Source organism: Chlorocebus sabaeus, chromosome 13, assembly GCF_047675955.1.
Source record: "Chlorocebus sabaeus isolate Y175 chromosome 13, mChlSab1.0.hap1, whole genome shotgun sequence".
NCBI lineage: Eukaryota > Metazoa > Chordata > Mammalia > Primates > Cercopithecidae > Chlorocebus > Chlorocebus sabaeus.
In genome coordinates this window covers 2,336,705-2,361,559 of record NC_132916.1, presented here as the reverse complement: position 1 = coordinate 2,361,559, position 24,855 = coordinate 2,336,705, and the positions used below count along the sequence as shown (strand labels likewise).

The 24,855-nt window shown below is 49.9% G+C and overlaps 1 protein-coding gene and 1 pseudogene across 4 annotated transcripts; both read right to left on the bottom strand.

Moving 5' to 3' along the window:
* Window positions 1-11,409: 11,409 nt before the first annotated feature.
* LOC103240954 (cTAGE family member 2-like) lies at window positions 11,410-13,802 on the bottom strand. Of its 4 annotated transcripts, XM_073022690.1 has the most exons (3): window positions 13,550-13,802; window positions 12,318-13,477; window positions 11,410-12,200 (listed from the first exon to the last, which is right to left on the bottom strand). In XM_073022690.1, exons 1-3 carry the CDS (start codon window positions 13,765-13,767, stop codon window positions 11,527-11,529), a joined length of 2,052 nt encoding a protein of 683 aa, XP_072878791.1. In that variant the 5' UTR covers window positions 13,768-13,802; the 3' UTR covers window positions 11,410-11,526. The 4 variants fall into 4 exon arrangements, with proteins under 4 accessions (XP_072878791.1, XP_072878790.1, XP_072878789.1 ...); XM_073022689.1 differs by having other exon boundaries at window positions 12,318-13,802; XM_073022688.1 differs by having other exon boundaries at window positions 11,410-13,477.
* A 541-nt stretch (window positions 13,803-14,343) lies between these two features.
* LOC119625096 (copper-transporting ATPase 2 pseudogene) lies at window positions 14,344-15,827 on the bottom strand (annotated as a pseudogene).
* Window positions 15,828-24,855: the final 9,028 nt, after the last annotated feature.

The window sequence follows — 24,855 nt, the reverse complement described above, 5'->3', positions numbered from 1 at the left end:
AGTTGTGTTGCTTCAGTTGTATTTTCTCGTTAAGAACATGCCCCAGGCCTGAGCTGCACAGCTTAGGGACCTCCCCACAGCGGGGAGGATTGCATGGATCCACTTGTCCAGATCCCCCATTTTGTGCGCAGAGAAACTAAGGCAAAGGGAGCTTGCATCAGAATTAACAGCTGGGCTTCCCAGTCCTATAACTGCTTTCTGAGTGCATCCTTCGTGCCAGGGGCTCTGCAGCCACCGACGCTGGCCTTCCCTCCCTCCTCTCGAAAGGTCTGTTTTCGAGACATACTGAACATCCTGTTTCAGAGAAGGAACTGGGGGCGGACAGGCTCACATCCTTTGCCCAAGACAAGCAAGTGGAAGTATGGATTTAAACCCAGGGCTTCAGACTCCAGAGGTGCTGCCTGCAGGGCCGCCTGGGCCAGCGTCCTCCCATCTCAGCCTGGCCCTCAGTGAGCCAAGGCAGCCTCAGTTGGACTTACAGGGGGACACCTGTGTTTCCAGGGATGGGTAACTTTCTCCAGGTGGTGTTGGGAAGTACAGGCAGCGTTTCAGCTTGGGGTGGAGGAGTGTCTGTTCTCTGTGTAACTGCAGTTCCTGTTAGAGTTAAGAGCTTCTCTCTGATGTTCAGAGCGTCTTTCCTTCAGAGCATTCCCTGAACACTGTCCTTCCTCTCGTCTCTGCACTCCTGCCTGATTCCTTCTTCTGGAGATGCCACGACGGTACTAACCAGACTCCCTCTGAGAGCCAGGGGAGCTTGTCTGTGTGCTGGGACCTGGCCCTGCCACGCTCCGAAGCCTGGAAGGAGCAACTCTGTGACAGCACGAGTCCCAGGGAGAAGGGGCCCCTCCTGGCTGCTCCAGTCTCCAACGTCCCTGCAGTCTGGGGGCCCCCTGTAGTCTGCAGGGCCCCCTACATACAGTCCCTGGGGTTCCCTAAAGTCTGGGGGTCCCCTATAGTCACTGGGTCCCCTACAGCCCACAGGGTCCCCTAAAGTTTCTGGTGTGCATGACAGTCCCCAGGATCCCCTACAGGTCCCAGATTCCTCCATCGTGCACGGGACTCCGTCTTGTTCTCTGCAAGGCCTGAGAGTCACACCAGAGGAAAAATAATGGGACTCCGTCTCATTCTCTGCGAGGTCTGAGAGTCACACCACAGGAAAACAGTGAGGGACATTTTCCTTTAGCTCAGAGAGGCCCAGGGCTGAGGGGACAGGAGGAGGGAGACGTGACTGGGCGGGATGTGAGCTGGAGGAGGGGACCAAGCTGAGGGCTGGCTCTCCCGTGTCCAGTGCCAGGATGCTCCGAGCGATTCCAAAGCCTTCTTTTATCACAATAGACTGAATCCTAATTCGGAAAGATTATGTAATCAGGATTAATTCTCACTGAAAGGATGAAAAATAATTCCCGTGGAGAACTGAATTCCTGCTGTATTTGAATTATTCGCTCCAATTTTTCTCTGCTTTTGAACAAAAGAACTGCCAACGCTTCGACTCCCGTATATCCCACCAAAGTCTTTAAGATGATTATTAAATTTGCTTTTAAAACCACGAGGAGGACTCAAGGTTGACATGTGCTGGGGACACAGGAAGCGGCAGTTCATGCTCCGTGATGCGTGACTGTTACTTGGCTGTGACCGCCCACGTCTGCCCTGGGTCCTTCGCCCCCTCCGTGGATCGGTTTGCAAGATCCCAGCGGAGTGCAGGGGGCTCCAGGGCCCGCGAGGCCGAGCCTGTTAGCATGTGCCTGACACAGGACCAGCCGCAGAACGTTTTATTGTCTTCCATTATAGGAATTCAGACTTCTAATATCTTGTAATTTTGGCTACAATGTGTGCTGGTTGCCATTTGGAGACATTCGGTTCTAAGTCTCCACCCATCCAAGAGGAGCAAGCTTCGCACTCGTCCCGGCCGTGCAGCTGCCGAGAAAGCCGCACAGCTCCGCGGGCGTCTGCCCCTTCCCAGGACCATCCAGGCACCGCTCTCCTCTGCCCTCAGACACACACCTTTCCCCTCCTCACTTTTAGCTGATGCGCTAACCCCGCACGCACGTCTCAACCAGCAGGGCCGCCGGAGGGGAGCTCCCCGTCTCTTCCTCGCTGGATGAGGGCGAGGACCCGTCAAGGTAGCTCTGCGGCTGCTGTCCGGCGTCCTCAAAGCAGACCCTGCTCCGCGGACCTGGCCTGTCTTCTCCTCAGTGTTCCCGGTAGGGCTGGATGATGACACCCACCAGCACGTGTTGGCCCCAGGAGCCGCACCTGCAAGAACAGGACGTAGCTGGACTCCAAACCGCACGCCACACAGTGTTCCCTTCTCCCCAGCCCTGAGCAGCAGCAGCTCCTGGGACAGCTGGCAGGAGTGACGGTCCCACTTCCTCCCCGACCCAGTCTAGCAGGCATCCTTCCTCAGGAGTCCGTGGGTCGCCTTAGTTGGGCTGCCTTCCAGCAGCATTTCACCAGCGGCCGCTCCCTTCCTGAAAGCAGCATCTTTCTCCTGTCTGGGACAGCAGTGTCCAGGGTTCCCACCCCTTTACTCTCGGCTCCTCACGCTCCTTAGCGGCATTTCCTCCTCTGTTAAACCCACAGAGAGTGCAGTGACTCAGGGCTCAGTCCTGCGTCCCCGTTTCCCCTCTTTATGCCATCTCCCCGGGTGACCTTGACCAGTTCTACCCAAGTGCCAGTGACTCCCCAAACTTTCTCTCTAGTGCTTCCTACTCCAAGGAGCTTCCAATTAAGAATTCCAACTGCCTACTCAGCATTTCCAATGGATAGACTTACAGGCAATGTAAACTTAATGCGATTCCAAAAAATACTTGTCATTCTATATCACATGGGCCATGCTTTTCTACACGTGAGCCACGTTATTCTACACCACGTGAGCCACGCTATTCTGCACCACGTGAGCCATGCCACTCTGCACTGTATGAGCCGCATTATTCTATACAACATGAGCCATGCCACTCTACACCACGTGAGCCAAGCCATTCTGTGCCACGTGAGCCACGCTATTCTACACCACATGAACCACGCTATTCTATACCACGTGATCCACACTATTCTACACCACGTGAGCCATGCCACTCTACACCATGTCAGCCAAGCCACTCTATGCCACATGAGTCACGCTATTCTACACCATGTGAGCCACGCTATTCTATACCACGTGAGCCACGCTATTCTACACCACATGAGCCACCCTATTCTACAACATCACATTGGCCACTTTCACCCCATGTCACATGCACCATGCTCTTCTCTGTCAACACCCATGGGCCTGCTCATTCTACTTTATCATCACATGTTCTGTTATTCTGCATTGTATGCACCACCTTTTTCTATGGCATCACGTGCACCATGCCCATCCAGCTCTCTTGTCCCTGCTCCTTCCTCTCTGGCCCACGTCTCCATCACCTGTCACCTGGACCATGGCCATAGCCTTGGCTGCATCTTGGTTTCCCTGATTCTACTCTTCTCAATGATAATCTGTCCTCTATACAGAAAATAGGAGCATCTGAAAAGCAAAATTAAATTAGATGGTGCCTCTCTCTGCTCAAAATCTGTCCATTGATTGATCGACACACTTAGAATAAAACCAAACCCCTACCACCATCTTACAAAACCGCATGATATAGGGCTGTGCAGGACTGAGGCTGTGCAGGTGATAGACGGCAGCTCCGGGGGTGCTGCTCCCACAGCTGCATTGTGAACCAGGCAGGAGTGGGGGACCCCACACTCCTCTCCAGCAGGAGGGGCCAGGTGTCTGGTCACTTGCTGTCATCCCACCTCATTTTAAATCTCAGTAACACTTATTGTGACCAAGTGTCCTTGTCTGTTTTATTTGTTTGTTGTTCATTAGCCCAGAAGTGGAGGCAGAGCAACCATGGTTTATCTAGGACAGGGTGAGCCCCTGAGCGGCCCTGCTCCGCTCCTGCAGGGGGTCTGTCCAGTCACCACCATGGTTTATCTAAAACAGAGTGAGCCACTGAGCGGCCCTGTTCCTCTCCTGCAGGGGTCTCTCCAGTCTCCACAAACATTGATGTGATTTCATGTCTCTTGGGGCCCTTGCTCCTGTCCCGGCAAGGAGCATCTAATTAGCAAGCTGAGGTCACCTGTGAGTTCCTGCTCTCCGCAAGTGGCACACGGGCACCGCCCGTCCAGACCACACCCTCCTGTGTACTCCCCAGAGAGAATGGGAAGGAGGAGAAGGGCGCGTGTCTGCTTCTGAGCTCACTGCAGGGAGTAAGAGCTTGTGAGGGCCGGAAACGGAATGAGAGGGAGGTTCCCAACATCTCAGAGGCCTCCTCGTGTGAGTGGATAGGTTTTTGCTCGCCCACCACAGAGCATAGTTAGAAACGTCCAAGTTTCGAGTCTCCGTTAGTGGGACCCAGAAATGCCAACAGTGGAATCCCTTTCCTGGGCTTTCCCAGGGACCAGAAGACATTTGCAGAAGGCCGGGAGCATCACTTGTCAGGAAAGTCACGTTTGTGTGGTGGCAAATCTCCTCTGCCACCTCGAAAGCAGGTGCCACCCATGGAGATGGAATGGGCAGTGTCAGGAACAGCTCAGCAGCCCCCGTGGTGTTGCCACAGCCGCTGAGGAGACAAAGGATGGTGCCGTGAGCCCCCCGGGTGTCCACCTGTGAGGACAGGACCCTCCGCACGGGGCAGCCTCTCACCCCACGAGCTCACCATCTGCTGGGGTTGTGCAAACTCACCTGCCGGCCTCCTGCCTCCTAGGCTGAGCAGGGTCTACAGTCCTTGACTCATCGTGCTGAATGAGCCTGGGAATCTGGGCTGCACTGTCTGTTGTACACACAGCGGAGGTTTGCACTGGGTGGCGTCTCCATGCCCCACAGGTCCCAGGTGGCGCTCCCCTGGCCTCAATCCCATCCGTCACACTTGGCCCCTTATTCTACTGCCACAGAGAAGGAAGCTTGAGAACTGGGCCTCTTGTCAGGGCAATAGCGAAAAGCGGCACCAGGGGCTCAGGTAGAGTCAGAGGGTCCCTGGACTCTCTCCTTCTCTCCTCCCAGGCTGGGTGCTTTGGGTGGGGGATGTCTCAGAGAGTGAGGCCCAGCTGTAGGGCAGCCCCAGGATGTAGAGATTCTGCCAGCATCCAGTGTCACTCCCACCCTCCCCTCAGAGTCCTCGACCCCCGGCCTAGCCCTGTCCTGTCCACATCCCTCCCACAGAGGTCAGGAGATGGGAAGGGCATCCTCAAAGCCGCTGTGTGCTCCTGTGGGGGCTGGAGCTGGGACTGAATGTCAGTCATCCTTCACTCAGCGCCTCATGATGATGGAAATGTGAATTAATTCATTTGGAATTAATGAAGAAGCGGGAGCCGTGATGTACACCGATTTCTAGGCACTGTATCTATACAGATCTTTCTTCCAGCCAGCTCCAAAAATAACCACCCTGAATACAACTGGGCCTTTCAGAGAAGCCCTTGGAGACATCTTCTGCAGCTTCAAAGATTCTCAGCACTAATTGTGAAAGTGGAACAGACGCCTCGCGGCTGCCGACTAATACCTTTGACGTTGGCACACAAGCAACACCAAGCTCAGCACAAGACACACAGGGGAAATTGGCACTGAAAACATGAGCACCACCTTGTCGTTTGATGTCGACGGTCAATGTGGAGTTTCTGGAAACCTCATCAACATCGTTGACTCAGCGTTGGGAAAATCCTTCTTCTGAAGGGTAAACCAGTTGCAAGCATTTCATCATTTGGTGTACACATGAGAAACAGGCGAAGCAAGTCTATATTCAGAGCTGGAAACTCGAGGGGTTGCACACGGAGACCAAGCCTCCCGATAGCAGCGCCTCATTTTCAGAGCAGCAGGCACAACGCCGGATCCCCGAGTTTCCTCTTCAAGTCACATGAACACGACTGTTGCCCTCATTTACAAACCAGGAACACAGGTGTCAGGGAGGGCTGATGCCGGGTCAGTTGGCTGCACGCGGTCCTGTCCAGCCCAGCAGGTTGAGCCCGGTGGCCACACCTTTCCACCCGCTCCGTGGGTGCCCACTTCCATGCCTCTCTGTCATCTACAGGTGCGGACAGAAGGCGGTCTCATGGGAAATGATGCTCTCCCACTACAAAGCCTGGTCAACCCTCACTCAGTCATTCCAAAGCTTTCTCTTAGCAGCAAGAGCTCCCTAACTATCCCCTGCCAAGCCAGAGCTGTGTCCTGGGGCCTGAGTCCTGGCTTCCATTCCTCTGGGCCTTCTGGGGTTTAGAAGTCACTTTTCTTCCTTAGTGAAGCCTGACTTGCAATATCATTGTTTCTCTGTAAGTTTTACAATCCTATTTTGGACATTTCAGGGAATGTCTCAGGCTAGGCTGCAGCTGGTCCTCAGGGAAGTTTGAAAAGGAAAAGCACATTCATCTCTCTGAGAAACACCTCCCTGTGCTGGGAAATGTGAAAGCAGGTGGGACACCAATCATCTTCCCACATCACGTCGTCACCGCCGCCAACGTTTTTCTGAATACATCACACACCTGGCTCAGTAAAATCTGTTTTCTAATCTACTTTTTAACTTAGTATGTTGGCCTCCACTTTGCACTTTATTTTTCTTCTGCTAACATAATTCATGACTGTGTGGTGTTCTCTTCTCTGGAGGTAGCTTCAGTGAGGCTCAGTTGAAGGGTTCTGTGGGTCAGCGTGTGCTGTGGTCAGGATGTGGACGTCAGTGTGCCCAGGCATGAGTCACCCACACGGGGCGCAGGGCACATTCATGGAAACCAGTCCATCGCATCTAGCAGGGTTCTTTGTGTGGCTGTGCATTTAAGATCAATACTTTCTTAGCGTTGGTTTTCTCTTCTCTACATGAAAACACTATGAGGCGCTCATTTGACTGCAAATCCTAAGTGCTCAGAAAGTTCCAGAACGTGTCTTCACTGGCATTCCCCTGGAAACAAGGCCCAGTACTTCAATGCCCTACATAGAACTCCCTCTGATTGGTACACTCTCAAATGACAGGTGCTTGCGGCCCGCAGGGAGGTTTATCCATGGACGGTGTGACATCGGGAATGAGAAGGGCAGAGGTGGCAAGGACTGCAGGTCTGTCCAACCCAGGGGGTCAGAAAACCTTGCCTGTTGCCATGGAATGAATTGTTCCTCATACCATCCATATGCTGAATTCCTAGCCCCTGAGACCTGTTAATGTGTTCTTATTTGTAAATATGGTCATTGCAATTACAATTAAGATGCAAATTAAGTCCAGCGCGGTGGCTCACGCCTGTAATCCCAGCACTTTGGGAGGCCGAGACGGGCGGATCACGAGGTCAGGAGATTGAGACCATCCTGCCTAACATGGTGAAACCCTATCTCTACTAAAAAATACAAAAAACTAGCCGGGCAAGGTGGCGGGCGCCTGTAGTCCCAGCTACTCGGGAGGCTGAGGCAGGAGAATGGCGTGAACCCGGGAGGCAGAGCTTGCAGTGAGCTGAGATCTGGCCACTGTACTCTAGCCTGGGCAACAGAGCAAGACTCCGTCTCAAAAAAAAAAAAAAAAAAATCCAAAAATTAGCCAGGCATGGTGGTGGTCAACTGTGGTCCCAGCTACTCAGGAGGCTGAGGCAGGAGAACTGATCGCTTGAACCCGGGAGGTGGAGGTTGCAGTGAGCCGAAATTGTGCCACTGAACTTCAGCCTGGGTGACAGAGCAAGACTGTCTCAAAAAAAAAAAAAAAAAAAAAAAAGAACGATGTAAGATGAGGTCACAGTGAGGTAGGTGGCTCTTAGTGCAATATGAGAGTGTCCTTATAATAAGAGGACAGACCCGGGTGGGGAGCACTGTGGGACACACAGAGGGAGGACAGCCAAGTCCTGATGGGGGCAGAGACTGCAGGGCCTGTCTCCATAGAAGCCAGAAATGCCACGAAGAGCCAGAGACCACCACGTCTCTGTCTGCTCAGGCGGCTCTGAGAACAGACTCCGTGGCCGATCAGCAGCAGACATTTATCCCCCATGGTTCTGGAGGCTGGCAGCCCAAGGTCAGGACAGGTGTGCGGCGAGGGCTGCTTCCTGGTGTCATCTTCCCGCAGTGCCCTAACGTGGTAGAAGGGGTGAGGAGCCCTCTGGCCTCCTGCAGGACATTACATAAGGGCACTCACCCTGCCCAAGAGGCTCCACCGTCAAGAAACCAGCCCCTCCCGAAGGCCCCTCCTAATGCCGTCACCTTGTCAGGGGGGAGGGCTTCAACACAGTAATTTGGAGGGACACAAACTCTCAGTGTATTGTACCCCAGAAGATGAGGGAGAGAGAGAAAGCTCTGCCACCACCTGGGTTCTGAGCTTCTAGCTCCAGCGCTGCGGGCAGTGAGTCTCCTGCTTGAAGCCCCAGGTTGTGTCCTCTGCAGCAGCCCAGGACACACAGCTGGGAACACACACGTTCTGAAAGAGACAGGCCCACACAGCCCCGGGAGTGGGGGCTCCTGCAAGGCTGCGGTGAGGGGCCCTCCAGGGCTCTGCAGGTGCTGGTGGAGGTGCACCTAGCATGCATGGAGAGAGGAATCCACAAATGCTTGCTAGACCCTTGGCTACTCATGTCGATTGGCTATGGCCTGATGCTTGGTTTGGGGTTTGGAAATGCGTCACTGAAGATACACCTGCAAGCCTACATGGAGGAGACAGCAGTGCCAGATGAACCAGTCACCAGGGAGACCCACCAGCTCACCCAGCCGCTCGGCACTCCCAGATCCCGATGGAGCCAGCGGTGTGCATGTACACACCTGAGCAGCAAGCCTGAGCATGGATGGTAGGAGCGTGTGCTGGGTGCAGGGTGCTCCATGTTCACCCGAGGGGCATGGCTGGGGAGAGCCGGGGTGAGGTCTAGAGTCATGCAGATGCAGCCAGCCCTTCTTCCTCGCAGAGCCACAGCCTCCCAGGCAGGTGCCTCCAGCACCTTCCATTCCAGCTCACGCTCCTCCTTCTCCCTCTGGTCCTGCCCAACTCATTCTCTGTATGTCTCTGCCTTTGACTCACATTCCTTGAGGCACAATTCCGAGGCTTCCTGGATGACAGCCATCATGAACTCCATCTCCCTTGCCAGCTGTTTCCTCCCCTGTGCTCCCACTCCGGCCACCAACTTGCCCATCCCACTGCCTGTGAATATGCCTTTGTAGGGAAGAGGAGGGACTGACTTGCATGGAAGGGCGTCTCCCGTCCCCGTGTGTCCTGGAACCCTCACGTGCATGTCTGGCCCCTCAAAACAAGCCTGAAAATGGACGCCTGAAAATGGACGCCTCCTAAACATTCCCATTCCCCTTCCCCATTTCAGGAGGCAGCAACTCCATCCTTCCAAATATGCAGGACAAAGTCTTGGAGTCCTCTTTGAGTTGCTGCTTCACACCCCATCACGAGTCTCATGGGCTCTGCCTGCCTGCAAAATATACCCTAACTTAGGCCACTTGCTGTACCTCCGCCTCTAACGCCCTCATCGACACTGTCATCACTTTGTGCTTGGCCTGGTGCAGTAGCCTCCCAACCAGTACCCATTTTCCATTCTTGCCTGCTGCCTTCCTCATCCCAAATGTATATTATAATGGGGAACTGGTTGTACCTTTTCCTAATTTGCAAGCATCTTCAAAGTCTTTGACCTGTTATGGGTTGAACTATGTCTGCCCCCAAAAAGGATATGTTGGTGTCCTAACCCCCAGTATCTTGGAATGTGACTCTATTTGAAAATCGGGTTGCTACAGTGGTGACTGTGTTAGAGATTGATCATTAGGGTGGCCCTAAACCAATATGACTGGTGTTCTCATAAGAAGGAGCAATCTGGACGTAGAGACAGACAGGCACAGAGGGGAAGACGAAGATGGCCGTCTGCAGGCTACGGAGAGAGGCCTGGAGCACACCCTTTCCCGGCTTCTTCAGAGAACTCACAGCCCTGCAGCACCTTGATCTCGGACGTCGGACATCCAGGCCATGGAGACGACAAAATCCTGCTGTTTAGGTCACCCAGGCTGTGGTTCTTACTGGCAGCCCTCGAAAACTTATACGAAGACAATATATTTTAACTTAACAAAAAAATGATGCACCTCAGATAAGGAGTACACCCATGTAACTAATGCTGCCAGCAACCCCAGCCCCTGATTGTGTTCATGACCATAGTGACCGTTTATAGAGCATGCCCTCTGCCTCCACTCGTGCAGACACCTCAGCATTATCACATCCCTCCGCGGGCCAGGAAAGGACACCCCCAATCCACAGTGAGCAGGCCAGACTGCCAGGAGCCAGGAGGTCATCTGGATTCATGCAGAACGTCAGCCTAAAATCGGGATCCAGCCAAGCCACCCCACTCAGGATTAACCACGCAAGTCGCCACTGCCTGGGACTGGCTTGGGGACTGTTTCCTTCCATTACTGGAAAACGCTGTTTGGTTATAAAAGTGGTATGAAGACTTGATAGGAAAATTGGACAAAAAACACTTCCCCTCAGTGATTAAAAGAATAAAGTTATGACGACTTATCACGTGCTCGCATTTTTATATGTCTGGCGCCTCCTATAACGGCTATTCCCCGTTCTTCTCTAATCTCAATCTCCTATTCGCTATTCAGCCTTTTTACTCTGCTATTTAACACATTTTATAGTATTTGCCATCTTATAAAATCCCTTTCTTGTTGAGAGATCCAAACGATTATCCTGATGTCCGCACTATATTCTAAGCTGCAACAACTCAGAATTTGGTGAGTCTTCACCTACAGATCCACAAGCTGGGCCCATTTTCCGGAATCCCACACAAACGCTGCTGTCGGCATCTATGCTTCTGTGGGAACTGAAGTCAAGAGCTCACACTGATGAGGCTGTGGACAGAAGGGCCCGGGACTCTAGGGACCTTCAGCATAGACTGAGCTCGGAACGGTCGGCCCCTCCCATGAACTGACTCAATGCCTAGTGTCTGGGTCTGTCCTTGCTGTGTGCTTCAACCCGGGGCACAAGAATGAGAGAGTGACCCCAGCCCTGAGCATGAGCACGCTATGCGTCCAGCACCTAAGTCCACAAGGTGCTCAGCCTCTGTCTTCTCACCTCCCTTTTCTTTCTTTCTTTTTTTTTTATTTATTAAATCAACTAAAATTTATTTAATTAAGTATAAAGTTACTTACACATTTGTCTACAGTCACAGTAAATACAGTTCTTGGCAAAAGACAAGGCCTTTAGAATGTAAAGCCTCCTGACCTGCAAGATTACATATGTAAAACTCCCACTATTTTTATATAATAGTAGATTAGTCAAATTAAAATAATTATACTATTTAGAATAAAATAAAATGAAAACAATTTATTCATAAGATTCATATGTAAATCATCCTTATTTACAAAATACTATCCTGAGAATTATAATTCCATTAAGTTTCAATTTGAGCAAAAGTGTAATCACTTAAGTAACAGCCGTTACTTAAAATTGAAAATGAGATCAGTCAAAATGACTTTTGAAGAGAGCAAAAATATTGTCAGGTTTCTTGCTGTGGTTCTGGATGTTCAGTAGCAGGCTCATTTGAAGGCAGACTCAGCCCTGAAGGGAACTCACTTCAACCTTCAGAATGTGGGGGTGGGGGGAGAAATCCAGGTCTTGGGGGAAGGTAAGGAGGAAAACCCCTCGGTGGATAGACGTTTCTCACTGCAAATGGAGCATGTCGTGGACCTGGGAAATACCTTGGTGGAAAATAATCTCGAGGAGCTCCAAACCTGGTTCCTGGAGGAGGTGGAGGGAAAGGAGGTCCTCTTCTCATGAACGGGCCTCTTGTATCCACTGGAAACAATGGACCTCTGATTGGAGCAAGAGGTGGACGAATAAAGCCAGGGCCAGTTGCTTCTTTTTCAGTGGGCAGAGATGAATCAGGCACATTTAAATTCCCAGGATCATCTTTGATATCATTTCTACTGGATTCCATTTCTGAAGGCATTGACCCATCCATTTTATCCAAAGAAGGCATATTCATACTTCTGAGTTCTGCTGGTCCAGAGCGTCTAGCAGAGTTAGAATAAAATCTGTCTTCCCTTTGGGGAGGAGGAGCTGAATCAGGATATGATTGTCCTGGTGGAGGAAACATCATCCTACGGTCCTGTTCCCACAGAGATGGCAGGGGCCCAGTGTCAGAAGGAGCCCTGTGAGGACGGGTTAACCTCTCACAGCTTGATTCTCCTCTTTCATTGGCAATCTGATGGTCCGGAGGATTCCCTGGGCCTCTTGAGCCTCTTCTTTCTTCCCTTGGAGGCAGAGGTGAGAGTCTGAGTGGACCCTCCAGCAGAGTTGGAGGATAGAGAAAAGCTCTCGTTTCAGGGGTAGGCTGACCCAGTGATGAGGGACCATATGGGGAACGCTCTCTGCCAAATGCCGTATTTGGTACATTAAGTGCATACGGATCCTTTTCTAGAAGCTTTATTTTATACTCTGTTTCAGCTAATTTTTGTCTGTTGTGGGCATTTTCTTTCCTTAAATTGTTGAGGTTTCTTTCAGCAGCCCGAGCTGCCAACCAATTATGACGTGCTTTTTCCTCGTGGGAAATAGCCTTCCTTTGATAAAAAGGAATAGTTTTCTCAAATTCTTTAAGATCTTTGTCTCGCTGTCTATAGGTCTCCAGCTCTTTAGTGGCATGGCTGATCATTTCGTCTACTTTAGAAAGTTTCTCTTCTTTCTCTAACCGCCTTTTTTCCTCTACTATTAATTTCCTGTTGAGGCTCATTTCGTTTTCTTGATATAATTCAGTCATTACTTTAAGATTCTGTTGAAGCTTCTGATTCTCACTTTCAAAATGTGTGTTTTCTGACTGCAAAGATGCTTGTTCAGTCTGAAGATGTTTAATATGCTCTGTAAGCTCTTCCTTTGTTTTATCAGCTTCAGATAACTGAATATAAATTTGGTTTCTTTCTTCTTCTAAGGTTTTTAAAGAAGCATTTAACTCAGTAGCATGGATCAGCTTCTTCAAAGCTCCTTTTGAAGGATCATCTAAGTGAGCACCATCTTCCGATTCACTGTTCACTTCTAAGTTATCATCATCGGTTATGTCTTCTCCAAGCCTCCCAGGCCAATCTTTCATCTTTAGCAAGCGTTCAGTCAGAGTCTTGATGTGATTTGCTTTGTCATTTAGAACTTGTTCTGCATGTACTTTGGAGTCTTCAAATGTTATTTTCTGTTTCTTAAGTTCACTCACTTGTTCTTTCCATACTTCAGCTTCTTTCAAAAGCTGCTTCTGGCTTCGTTGAAGTTGAGAATTTTCATTCAAAGCATCTTTTGTTGCTATCTTCAGTCGTTCTTCATTCATTTGACATGTTGTGAAGGTCACTTTGGCTTCAGCTACTTGTGATTTGAGGGATTTCGACTCATATTCCAGCGACTGTATGCTTTTGGAAATATCCGCCATCAATTCATTTTGTTCAGAATGTTTAGATTTCTCTTCTTTTAACTCTTTTTCTAGACAGAATATTTCATGCTCAAGCTCAGAATTTGCCCTGTTCAGCTTTTCACAGGTTGCCTCCAAACTTCGTGCTTCTGCTGCCGCCTTCTCAAAGCCGGCATCCTCTAAAGATGACTCAACTTCATAGTCTTCATACTCTTTTTCAACAAGGCTAAATTTTTCGAGTAGTTTACATTTTTCTTCAATTAGTCCAGAAAGCTCCACAGCAAGTTTTTTCTCTCTTCTCACATAAAGCCGACTCCTAACCGATCTAAAAGTTCGCCACAGAAAAAGGAGAACAGCAAAAAATCCAACAACAGCTGCTTGTATCACCAATTCCCATGGAAAACCATAAGGATGAGAATCTGTTCTCATACCTTCAGTCAGTGCTGCCACAACCCTGCGTGGCAGCTCCGGAATCAGTCCCAGGTACGGCTGAGGGGTAGCCCCTGGTTCCTCCGCACTCCAGGATTAGCCCCAAGTATGGCTGAGGGGTAGCCGCTGGTTCCTCCGCACTCCAGGATCAGTCCCAGGTACCTCTGAGGGGTAGCCCCTGGTTCCTCCCCACTCCAGGATTAGCCCCAAGTATGGCTGAGGGGTAGCCGCTGGTTCCTCCGCACTCCACGATCAGTCCCAGGTACCGCTGAGGAGTAGCCGCTGGTTCCTCCGCACTCCACGATCAGTCCCAGGTACCTCTGAGGGGTAGCCCCTGGTTCCTCCGCCTCGCCACTCCAGGATCAGTCCCAGGTACCGCTGAGGGGTAGCCCCTGGTTCCTCCCCACTCCAGGATTAGCCCCAAGTATGGCTGAGGGGTAGCCCCTGGTTCCTCCACACTCCACGATCAGTCCCAGGTACCGCTGAGGAGTAGCCGCTGGTTCCTCCACACTCCAGGATCAGTCCCAGGTACCGCTGAGGGGTAGCCCCTGGTTCCTCCACACTCCAGGATCAGCTTCAACTACGGCTGAGGGGTAACCCCTGGCTCCTCCGCACTCCGGGATCAGTCCCAGGTACGGCTGAGGAGTAGCCCCTGGCTCCTCCGTAGCGCCAAGGCTGCTCTGGCGGTTGCTGCAGTAACCGTAGCCACAACAAACGGTGGAGAACGCGCAGCATTCCATCTGGAACCCGGATCCCCACCTGGCAAGTGGAGCGGACCACTGCGGAGCCAGCTGCGGGGGGAGCTGGGGATGCAGGCACCCACAGGCCTCACAAGTCCATGCGGCCCACACCGGCCTCCTTGTTACACTTTACATCCTGAGGCAGCATTGAAATCTGTATTTTAAAACAATTCCACATCAGGAGAAAGACTCAGGTGACCCAGCATCCCAGCTATGCCCATCCACAAGCTGACATCCTAGCTAAATGTAGCCTTGTGCATGAGGCCAGCAGAAGAATCTCCCAGCTGACAGAATGATAAAGAATAACAAACCATGATTTTCAGTCACTAAGCTTTGGGGTCATTTGTTATGCAGCAGTAGCTAACTGAAATACCTGCCACCTTATCCTGTTGGTGTTTCAGTATCTGTGGTCTGAAATCATCAGTTTGGGTGCTTGACTAAGATTATGCCCCATGGTAAATTCTGGTAGGTAATTTTATAGCTAAAATACAAATTTTCCGATTGACCTTTACTTCATTGAAGAGCTATTTATTTAGCTCCTCCCAAATGAGACAGATTATGGTTTTTAGATTAACTCCTTCCACGAAAGGGCTCACCTCTGCCTATCTTGATCCTCAACCGTCCTATGTACAACTGAAAAACGCTAACCTCATTCCCAGAAGATCCAGGGCACTTAGAACAGCGCTGGCACGTAGACAGTGATCCTCTTACCTCTCCATCAAATGTACCTGCTCTGTGTCCATTTCTCAAACACTGGTACTCCTTCAACACGGATGATGCCTTGCCCTGCAGTGAGCGGTCATCTCCCGTGCACGCACGTATCTTCAACTCATCCGGAAAGCTCGCTCCTTCAGGAAGAAACCAACTACCTGCCATGATGGGTATCCCAGCCAGCTTGTAAATCAGCACCAGGACCAGGCTGATGCGTATCCTCCAGACAGTCCTCTTGGAAAGGTGAATGCCAGCCACCACGTCTAGCCAGCCATTTCTGATGAGGACGATGTCGGCTGCCTCGATGGCCACATCTGTGCTGGTGCCAATGGCAATGCCCATGTCTGCTTGGGCCAAAGCCGGGGAGTCACTGACCCCATCATCCCCCACCATGGTGACTTTCTTCCCTTTGTGCTGGAGCTCCTGGACCTTGGCCACCTTGTGTGAAGGCAGCACCTCTGCAAAGACTTTGTTGATGCCAACCTGGGTGGCAATGGCTCTGGCTGTCTTCCGGTTGTCCCCCGTGCTCAAAACCACATCCACACCCATGCTTTGAATCATGTGTGCAACCAGGGTGGTCTGCTTGACAGCGTCTGCGATAGCCGGCATCAGCAGCTACACAGGATGGGGCACCCCACACCAAGATACCACACTTGCAATGCTCTCATCTGTCAATAGCCACCAGGATGGCCATCTGTCCTTTCATCTCATGGTCTGTCATAGCGTCACTGACATTGCTAGAAATGGTTAAGCCGTTGTGCCTGAGCCATTTGCGGTTTCCAGTCAGCACAGAGAAGGTCTGGGAGGCTGCATCTCAACAACCTGCGCAAGCACCAGCTCCCTGCACCGGCCGCTGTCTTCCTCACCTCCCTTTTCTATTCTACTTGGAGGAAATCCTAAGGCCGTTGTGGGGTTGGACATGGCCCCTGGATCCTGCACAAAGCATCCACACCTGCCATGGGGATGCCCTGGGCACAGCAGCTGCAGGTCCCTGGCTTCATGCCTGGAAGAGGCTCTGGGGTAGATGTGTGATTTGGGGGCAGGAGTAAAAGACAGCCCTGGGTTGGAGAGTGTAGCATCGGGGCCCACGGAGGACGGGGGGATGTGAGCACGGCCTGCCTTAGGGATGCCTCTGTCCTTGCCACCCTGCCAGACAGTGCGGTGGAGACAGCAGTGTAAGGCGGTGGTCCTGGGGGTCTAGGGTCTCCACGTGACTCTGAGTCAGCAGCCAAGTCCTTAGTCTTGTGATCCTCATTCCCTATAGTGAAACCTCTCCAGGTGACATTTTCCTTCTTGCCGGAAATATCAGGATCTCTACACCATTTTTTCAGGAAGCCTGTTTTAAGGCAGCATGGTTTTCAGGCGGGAAAGCGCTGCCTGCCCGCAGAAGACGGAGCTCCCCTTTGCAGGAACACAGCACCGAGGGAGGCCTATGGGAGCCATTTCTTCCTGTTGTGGCAAAGCACAAGGGGAGGGAAAGAAAAGTGAAACATGCCCAAATGTAAGCAGTTTACAAGTCGTTAAATAGAAGGAAGGTGTCGAGAGGGATTAACACGTCCCCTGGGGTGCAGGCGGTGGGAGTGCGTGTGCGTGCGCCGTGCCAGCTCCCCATCCTGTCTTGCCCAGCGGCAGAGAGGCAGGGCCTGTGAGATGTGGGGGGGGCTGGCAGCGAGGGAGGCGGGGAGGAAGGTGAGCTGCATGATTCGGTGCTTCATCTGCACAGGTACCGGCAGGATGCAGAGGAGGAGAGAAAAAGACAGGAGTGCTCACAGCTTGCTGACTGTCACGTTGGCGACCTGTGACCCTGTTCTGGAATTGGCTGAATGAAGAGACAAGGTCTTTGAGAAAACAGCTGTCTGAGTGGGGAGAAGCAAATACAGGAACCCAGGGGAACCTAAGGAGATATTGCCTGACCCTGCAGGACTTCTCCAGGAATCGGGAAGCCCCGGGATTTCTGTCACCTCATGACCATCTTCAGCTGTGCCCCTGGCCTTTGGCCATGCAGGGCCTGCGTCTGAAGCGGCAGGTCAGTCCCATTCTTGGGCACAGCGGAATGGCACCTTCTAGGTTTGGGTCAAGCCCCAGATGAGACCCTGCATGTGTGGAGAAACCCGAGCTCACATGGGTCTGGTCCCCGCCCCCCTTACTCCTGGGTGGAGGCAGGAGGGGTGGGCCACAGGATCAGCCCCAGCCTAAGACCTCGGGCCACACCCCTCACAAACGCAGTCTGAGCACAGCTGCCCTGTCTCTCAGCGGCAGGTATTCTGAACCTGCCGTCAGGGAACTGGGATCCAAGTAGGAGGGAAGGCCAAGCATGGGCCCCTGGGGCCCAGCTCCCTCCCGTGGTGACTGACCAAGCCAATTAGATAGAGTAGGAAAACCTGGGCAGACAAGGGCTCTTAGGATTGTGGGTGTAACTCAGTTACTCAGTTCCGCAAACCCCTTCTATCAGGGGGCGGGGACGCTGCCTCTCCTTCAGGACAGGTCATTAGAGGGATGGCCACTGAGTCAGCTTCCAGAACCACCTGCCTGTAGCATTCGCGCACGTTTCTCCACCACCACGGCGCCCACACTGGCCACGCACGTGCGGGACCATGACCTTCCTGAATGAGTTTCCACACATCTCCTGAGCACTTCCTAAAGCCAAGAGCTGGAACCGCAGGAGACAATCCGTCCTCCTTAACATGATTGCATAAATTATCACCATGCCCGGGTCACCCACAGCCAGCACTCAACGTCTGTGTTGCATGGAATCAAATAAAGGAAAATAGCGAAGAGGTCTCAGATTGCACGTAGACCCTTTCCAGTTGGGCAGAACATAAATGGGCTGGGAAGTTTGTTGTCAGGAGTCTTTGAGTTCCAGGAGCTTGGAGGTGGCCAGGATGCGAGGCTGGGAGGTGGGGCTCCGCTGGCGCTGGTTCCTATGCAATCCCAGAAAAATAAGTCATCCTTCTAAGCCCTAATTCCCTCATCTGTTAAAACAAAAACAAAAGCAAACAAAGAGGCATGTGTGGGGAGGGGATGATGACTCCCACCCCTTCTGGATCAAATGAAATTTGCTAAAGTCTTTTGTAAACTGCCTGTGCCCTGCGGCATCGTCGACTTCTTCAGCAGAAGGTTTCTAAGCCCCCCTTGCACTGACACACAAGTCAGAGCCTCAGAGCCATTTTGCACATATTTGAACTAGCCTGGAGAAGAGGCTGGTGAAAGCTCTCTAAGTAACAACGCTTGTTTGTGACATTTGAAGGACCAGCCGTGAAAAGCTCTCTAGTCTTCCGTCTCTGTTATCAGCAGTGGGATATTTAAGTTATTCTGGAGTTTTAAACAAATCATCTTCTTTCTGCTACTCTACACATATTTACGGTAAGCAGTGACATGGCTCCTGAAAGGCCATGTGTTTTGAAGGTGTGCGTTTCAATGTTGGGAATTTTGTGAGGTACCGAATATTCATAGGCCACCCCGACATGTGGCGTGTGGGAAGCTCCTGGAATCCCCGGAGATACGGAGTTTCTGTGTCCAGCAGCTAGGATAACCCTTTCATCACAGACAAGCTCTACTGCCCAGGGATAAATACTCTCCAAAGAGAGGGAGGACAGCTCTTCCTCATCTGTGGGGTGGCTAGCCGACCCGCTGCCTGGGAATTACCAGTACGTGTCTATGAGGGTGAGAGGAGGCCGCACCTCTGCTCAGGGACAAGGTGGCCGCGCTCACCCTTCCATGCAGTGGATCGAGTGGCTGGCCCCGAGGTGTTCCTGGGGTTCCTGGGGAGTGCTGGATCAACTTCCCAGCCCCAGTATATTTTATGCTAAAATTTTCCTAGGATAATTTTATTTGGGGAGTAAAGAAGCTTCTGAGAAAATTCAGAGATGGAAGAGTAAGGCCCAAATGTGCAAAACTAAGTTAGGCGGCCACCCTGGGGGTGTCGGGGAGACAAATCACTGGAACTGGAACCGAAAGTCATTTACATCTTAGTATGAATTAGTCCATACCAGCTGCTTATCTCTGTATAGCTGGTTTAGTTTTCCCGCCTTGAGCAGACTAGAAGTTTTATTAGGATGACTATCATTCAAAAATATCAGGGAAATATATTTGATTTTTTTTATTGTGGTAAAACATATGTGATGGTTAATTTTATGTAACCAATTAGCTAGGCCATAGTGCCTAGATATTTGGTCAAATGTTATTCAAAATGTTTCTGGGAAGGTATAGTTAGATGAGATTAACATGTAGGTCTGTGGACTCGGAAAAGCAGATTTCCTTGTAATGTAGGTGGGCCTCATCCAATCAGTTGATGGCCTTGAAAAAAGACTGCAGTCCCCTGAGTAAGGAAAGAGGAATGAGACATTCTGCCTCCAGATGCCCTTTTAATATGAGACACATCAATGCTTCCCTGGGCCTCCCGCCTCCCAGCCCACCCAGGAGAATACTGCCAGGCATGGTGGCTCACATCTGTAGTCCCAACACTTTGGGAGGCTGAGGCAGGCAGATCACTTGAGGCCAGGAGTTCAAGACCAGCCTGGCCAACATGGTGAAACTCCATCTCTACTAAAAATATGAATACAAAAATTAGCCAGGTGTGGTGGCGTATGCCTGTATCACAGCTACTTGGGAGGCTGAGGCACAAGAATCACCTGAACTCGGGAGGTTGAGGTTGCAGTGAGCTGAGATCAAGCCACTGCACTCCAGCAGTCAGACTCTGTCTCAAAATAAGTAAGTACATAAATAAGAATGTGGACCTGCCAGCCTCCACAGCCATGTGAGCTGATTCCTTACCAGCTCTCTCTCTGCACATCCCCTCCCCCACCACACAGGCTCACACACTCACACACACATCCTGCTGTCTGTTTCTCTGGGGAATGCTAATGCAATCTACTTAACTAGACTGGCAGTTTGGCTCTTTTTCTTTTTTGTTTTAGACTGAGTCTCATTTTATTGCCCAGGCTGGAGTGCAGTGGTGCAATTTCGACTCACTGCAATCTCGTTTTGGGTCTTCTTAAGTGCACCACTCAGGGGCATTAAGTGCACTTATTTCCTTGTTGTGCAGCCATGCCCACGGTCCTTATTGGATGTTGAGGAGGGAGGGAGATGAAACGTTTCAGGTCCATCTTGTGTCTTCCTGCCTCTCTCCTGGAACCAGCCATTCTTCCCTTTGCAGGAGAGTGGTTTAGGGACCAAGGTGTGGATGTTGGCTGTGCTTGCTTTGACCAGGGCGATGGTTCCAGGCCCTCTCCGCTGACAGAGCAAGGGAATACATGAGCAATCACAAGCCACAGAGAAAGGCCCCAGGAGCAGCCAGTGCTGCCAGCATTTGGATATTGGGTGCTCAGCCAGCAACAGTGTTAAGGCCCTGTCTGTGGACTCAGTCCTCGCAGCCCCGGCAGACTCACATTTGACCACATGGCGGCCATCCCAGGGGACACATGCCTCTGCTTTCCTCATGGCAGGACCTGGTCTCCCCACATGGCACTCAGGAGATGACCCGTGGAATGGGCAGAGCGTCTGCATGGAGACGGCTGTGGTCTCCCTGCCCCCACGTGGACCTGTCTGTCCCCCTCCTTGCACCCAGGGGACTCTGACATCTTGGCTGTTCGCATAGCCTGGGGCCATTTGAGGTGTTCACTGGGGTGTGGAGGGTGGGAGGAAATATGGGAGGCCCTGAGAATGGCCAGGACGCAGCCCCACACTGACAACCTCTGTCCTGAGCAGGTCAGTCCCTCCCGGGACCTGGTGGCCCACTCTTCTCCCTGGCCTTTCTCCCTTGACTGCCCACTTCTGCCCAGGGACATTCATTCTTGAAGGCAGAAACTCATGCCTGCTTTATCTCTGGCTGTATTTCAGCAGCTGAGGGGAGAGGATCGCCCTGTGCCCATAGCCTGAGACCTCATGACCTCGAGCACGGATGAATGTCCAAAACCTCTGGCCTTACCACATGCTTGGCCCTGAGAGACTTCTCAGCACAAACAGAGCCAGGAGATGATGTGACGCGGGTGGGGAAGGGAGAGGAGTGCTCATCTGGAAGGAAGGGACTTAGAAACCCCATCCACAGCTGTGGCTTATGATTCCTCAGGGACAGGAGGTTATCTGCTGGCTGGACTGGGAGCACAACTGTCACTCCTCCTGGCCACTGTGACCCCATCGCAACTCTGCAGATGCCTGGCTTCGCCCCTCTGTGTTTGCATTAAGCACAGATTGTCCCGACTCAGTAGTGGAGTTTCTGAATCCAGCAGCTCCCTGATGTTGACCTTTGAACTGAGGGGATTGGTGCTATTAACCCCAAAAAGGGTCTCAAATGAAGCATTAACGTTCTCCCCTTTCTATTCAAAGCTGATAGATAGAAAGATGGATGGATGGATGGATAGATAGATAGATAGATAGATACATAGGTAGGTAGATAGGATAATTTGCTTCTAAGTTTTTCTTTTTCTCCCATTATTTATTTTCTTCTTCATTTTAGTTATAACATGCTTGTTCATCTTAATCTAATTTTCACTTCCTATATCCTTGTTTTTGACCATCTGGTAAATCAGCAAAAGCCAATTAAAGAGCTGATTCTAGGGAAGACTGAGCAACCACTCCAAGGGCAATGTCATCCATGGAGAGCTGATCCAAGGAAGACTGAGCGATCACTTCAACAGCGATGCCATCCATGGAGGGCTGATCCAGGGAAGACTGAGCGATCACTTCAACAGCGATGCCATCCATGGAGGGCTGATCCAGGGAAGACTGAGCGATCACTTTGACAGCCATGTCCTCCATGGTGGGCTGATTCTAGGGAAGACTGAGCGATCACTCCAAGAGAGATGCCATCCATGGAGGGCTGATCCAGGGAAGACTAAGCGATCATTCCAATAACTATGTCATCCATGGAGGGCTGATTCAAGGAAGACTGAATGATCACACCAAGAGTGATGCTGTCCATGGAGGCAATGAGGCATGATGGAACTAAAGCACAGAGAGTAATAGCATAGGAGGCTGGACAAGGTGTCTATGGATTGATAGCATTCTGTGGTATTTGCATTGCATGAAAGAAGAAAAAAAATTGTCATAAATTTAAACTTTCTTGAGACAAATATGTGTGTCAAAATATGTAAAAACAACTCCTGAAATAAAATACATACTTTTCCAACTAGTAGAGAGAATAAAAAGAATTTAAGAAATTATAATCAAACTCGTGGACAAAACAAAGAAAAAGTATGATCGTGAGCAAACATAAAATAGGTATTGGAAATAAATTTAAATAAATTAAATGATTGTAAATGAATCTAACTAGCTATTAAAGTGTGAGAGACACACACTTAAAACACAATATCACGGAAAGGCAGAATGTAAAGGGATATGAGCAGAGCTAACAGGAAAATGCAAAGACCAAAGAGAGGGTGTTATAATAACCTGACAGGCTGGACTGGATTTAGAGAAAGAAGCATTATTAGGGACATAAACTGCCAACGTGTAATGATAAAAAGAGCCATTCAGGGGGGGAAAAAAAAAAAAGCACTTCTAAAGTACAGACCTAACAAGACAGTATTCAACTATATAAAGCACAAAGGGATAACATTCAAAGAAAAATGCACAAATCTAGAGTCATAGCAACATATTTCATCATACCTGCAAGCAGATAATAAATATGTACACACACAGAGGAAGTGAAGGGCTCCCCTTTTCATCAATGCGGTTGAAACCCTGCCAGCAACAAGCACACAGGGAGAATCTCTGAGAACTTACCCCAGGAGATCACAAGGGAAGTCTCAACAAACACAAGAACCACAAAACTACAGGAATCGTCAGCATCTAGTCTAGAGGGTTTGACCTCACAGTACTTTAGAAAATAATAACAAAAAGACAATTCACCAAAACCTCTTCGGGTTGGAAGTTTACAAAGACCTTTTAAATAATTTATGGTCAAATTAGAAAGAATAATGAAAACGAAAAACAATTTACTCATTAATGCCAACAAAAACACTCCATACTAAAGTTGTCGAAGCCAGCTCACATGGTACGTAGACTGAAAACCCATTAGCTGAGCAAACAATTTGGAAACACAGAGTAATTCCACAGAAAACCAAAAGAAGGGGATAATGAAAGCAAGAGCAGAAATTAGTGAAATAGGATATGAAGGAAAAATAGAGACACCAGTGCAAATGAGACCCGGTTCTTTGGAAAAATGGGCAGTATTAACGCACTGCTGGCAAGATCATCTAAAAAAATAAAGTTAGAAAAAGACAGAAACAATTCCTTTAGTGAAAGGAATAATATTGGTACACCCTGGGCTAAAACTGATCAGAGGCAGAAAATGGGGAAAGCAGGAAAAAAGCAATGCTACGGATGAAAACAATATAGTCGCATCCATGGTAATGATGTTTCAAATCTTAAGAGAAACGCGTGTGCAACTTTGTTTTACTAAACTTAAAAATTTAGATGAAATAGAAGATTTCCTAGTAAAGCATACATTTGCAAGCCGACTTAAAAATATAGAGAGAGAAACTTGGTGAGACGTAAGCATTTAAGAGAGTAAATGTTTAAAAATTCACAAAAACCCTCCAAGGCCCAGATGGTTACACAATCAGGTCCACAAATTTTGAGTGAACATATGATTCCTGTCTTTTACATACCATTTATTGAAATATAAGAAGAAGAAAACCATCACAGCTGCTTTTATGGGCTGGTTTAGCTTTGGGACGAAAACCAGATGTGAGTATTATACGAGAGAAATTTCATAGGCCAATTTCTTCTATGAACATAAGATACAATCCTAAAAAACATTTACAACCTAATTTCGGCAGTGTCCTAAAAAGACACATTATAAATAATTGAATGTCTGGACTTTGCAAAAAAAATCCATCTGAGGTGGGGTTGGCCACATGGGTTTGGTAAATGAGAAGACGGGCAATTGACTGAGTCTGCTGGAGCTGTGCTGGGTGCTCTGGAGCTTATCTTCTCCCTAGTTACGTTTAAGTACCACTTAAAAGTACAAACAAAAACCCCATCACCAAACATTGTTCATCCCATGAATGCACAATTGGTTTAGCCATGGACATTTTGTTAATGGGATTCATCTTATTAACATAGTAAATGAAAAATATCAATGATCTCAAAAAATATTAAATGTTCACACCATTTTGCAATAATATATATGCATGCGAATTAGAACTTTTCCTAACCTAAAAAGGTTAACTTTTCCTTACCTTATGATCATAGGGTATTTACCCAAAATCACAGAAATTATGAGATTAGAAGAGGCTTTAAAAAAGTAAAACCCAAAAGGAATCCTCACGAACATTCTGTCAACTGCTCTTGCTTCCTGGGTGCTGCTAAACATGGTGCTGGTGGCTCCAGCACTTGCAGTCATGCTAGAAAAACGCACAGAAAGTAGAAGGATTGGAATTTCCAGTCAAAACGTCCATTACTCCCTCACTTCGACTTTCCACGTAAAGGAGATTTCACTGACCAGCAGTCTTTTCTGGACACTTCTCTGCAGCTGCCACCTACTCACTGTGGGGAAAGCAGAGTGACTCGGGGGGCGGAGGGGGGCCGATGATGTCGGGAGAAGAAGCTGGGCCTGTGGCCAGGACTCAACTTCCAGCCTGTGACTGGTCAGTCAGTGCAGCCACCAGTTTAGTGTAGTGCTCTGTCATTGCTG

Bases quoted from the DNA above. Each gene is read 5' to 3' on its own strand.
- LOC103240954 (XM_038000703.2), bottom strand. From the start codon at position 13,767: ATGAGAACAGATTCTCATCCTTATGGTTTTCCATGGGAATTGGTGATA.